Source organism: Austrofundulus limnaeus, unplaced genomic scaffold (assembly GCF_001266775.1).
Source record: "Austrofundulus limnaeus strain Quisiro unplaced genomic scaffold, Austrofundulus_limnaeus-1.0 Scaffold888, whole genome shotgun sequence".
Lineage (NCBI taxonomy): Eukaryota > Metazoa > Chordata > Actinopteri > Cyprinodontiformes > Rivulidae > Austrofundulus > Austrofundulus limnaeus.
This window is the reverse complement of record NW_013953290.1, coordinates 79,049-81,485: the sequence shown is the minus strand read 5'-3', so window position 1 is coordinate 81,485 and position 2,437 is coordinate 79,049. Positions and strand designations below refer to the sequence as shown.

General features: G+C 34.6%; 1 protein-coding gene across 3 annotated transcripts in view; it reads right to left on the bottom strand.

The window, feature by feature from the left end:
- The window catches only part of exoc6 (exocyst complex component 6), a gene marked incomplete in the record, with an annotated part of 76,514 nt that overhangs the window by 69,048 nt on the left and 5,029 nt on the right, over positions 1 to 2,437 (bottom strand). For all 3 annotated transcript variants that reach the window (XM_014029358.1, XM_014029357.1, XM_014029359.1), the window contains 1 exon segment: positions 710 to 881. In XM_014029358.1, coding sequence (XP_013884812.1) covers positions 710 to 881 — 172 coding nt within the window.

The following is a 2,437-nucleotide window of genomic DNA, read 5'->3' as shown; positions in this document are numbered from 1 at the left end:
AAAACTAGACATATTAGATATTTAAGTGAAATAATATAAGATAATAAGATTCAACTAATGATGAAATTGCAGACTTTTATGTGTTATTATTTAAAAAAAATCTGCACAACTTTTTAATAAATATCAGTAATATTTCTGTTATTAATCATTCCTCTGGTCATCATTCTGGTTTATCCAAGGCCAAAGATCCAGAGGGTCAAACTACAGGAGTTGTCCATCTGAGGGGCAGGTGTCTAAAAAACATTTAACCATGAAATGTTTAAGATGTTTATAAGACGTTCGGCTCTTTAACATTTGCACTTAGAATTTGATAGAATCACTTTAAATACTTGCAATTCTGGTTCAAATAAAGAACTTTATGTTTACTAGATTGTTAACTAATTATTTTCCAGTTAATGTTGCCTTAATGATCAGTGATTTAAAAATAACCTGTAAAACTCTGATGTTAGGCGACGTGGTTGAAAATTTGGCTGCACCTAACTTTTGTGCTGGTGCACCTAAGAAAAAATGTTAGGCGCACCGGTGCAACCAGTGCAACCAGTGCAAAAAGTTAGTTTAGTGCCCTGGAAAGGTGTTCAAAAAGGCTTGACCAGGAGTGTGTCATGTACTGATGAAGATGATTAAAACGGAGCACATTTTGAAAAGCAAATATCCTTTGAAACTGTGAAATCAGTGTTTAGATCGGCCTCAGTTTGATTATTGCACCTACCATAAGTTTCTCTGCATCAGCACGAACTTTAAGCAGCTCTGTGATAGCGTCCACAAAGCCCTGGTGGTGAAAGTTGCACATTTTTTCAATCTCACGGTCATGGTTCCTTATCCTGGCATCCAGCTTTTCCATGAAGCGCTTGTGAGCATTGGGCTGGTCATCATAAATGGACCTGAAAAAGACAAGAGAAAAAGGAGGGAAGACACAGGTGTAAGGAAAAATATCTTACGACAAAACATATTTTTCTGTGCAGCATATTAGAGGGAGTTTCACCAAACTTTCTGCTCTTAACAGCATCACAATTATCTCAGTACATTTTAATTATTCATTAACATGTCTCAGAGTGATGAGAAATTATAAATATGTTTTCAAACCATATCAAAATTCCAGTCAAATTTTTGAAATATAAAGCAGTATAAACTTGGTCCATACTACCAACTATTTTCTGACTCTTTATGATAAAATAATAAAAACAATGATAAGTTTACACACTGATTCAGCTCAAACAGTAAAAACCCAATGTCTACTTTTCACCCACTGAAGCCATATCCAAACAAAAACTCTAAAAAACACCAAGGACTCAACAGGAATCCAGAAAAGAAAAGTTTAATACACAGATGAAACACAAAATATAAATATTTGACAGGGACCAAGTACACAAGCCTACTTTAGTTTCACAGTGTTGTGGGGTCACAGCGCCATCTAGTGGAACTGAAGTGAAATGCAGCATTTCTTTGTGAATACAAATTATTCATTAAGACAAAACAATTTGTTTTTCAAAACATTTACGATTGTATTTATAAAGTAATTTACAAAAATAATTAACAATTCAGCTAATAACCCAAAATATGAAACAAAAACTGGAGTCAGCACTGAGGAGAAACAACTCTGAATAATTTATGTGATAGTGTATTTATGCCATGACTCGACACACGGGGTTGAGAATACCAAACATGATGCTGGTCTGTGAGATGACAAACGTATGGAGACATACGAGTGCACCGACACTCACAGGATCTGGGTTTACAGAAAATATTCAACGGTCTTCATCACATCAGATGAAACAAATCTAAAATTTTATTCATGAAAAGTCTTTTTCTACATTTAGCTTTTAGCTAATCTTTTATTTCTCTTAGCTTTAACAACTTGGTTTTAATGTTGTCAGTTAATTTCACTAGTCTCTGAGCATTTTCACAGAAAATGTTCATTCTTTAGTTGTAATTGGCTGGATCATGACGAGCCAGGTCCTCCTGTTTGACCAAAGCGTCTGCACTGATTCTGATACTGATGATGATTAGAGCCAAAACGCCAAAGAGAGACGTCTTCACACACAGTTAAAGGTGTTTTTATTATAAACCAATGAACAGCAGAGGTTTTTGTCTTTAACTAATCATAAAGTGTGACCTGAGGACTAGATTAAAAAGTAAACTTGACATAGCTGCTCTATTTTTTGTTAGCTGACTTCACAAAAGCTAATAACTTATTTAAATTTAAGCAAAGCAAAGCTGGTACAAAGTTATTTTTTTAAAGCAATTGTTTGTGCACAGGTTTTTTATAACAGTGGTTAAAATGTTACTATGTAAAATGTGTCTTTCTCCTTCAGGCTGCATTAGAGAGCCATCTGAAACATCCAACCATTACATTTCCATCTGAAACATCCAACCATTACCTTTCCATCTGAAACATCCAACCATTACCTTTCCATCTGAAACATCCAACCATTACCTT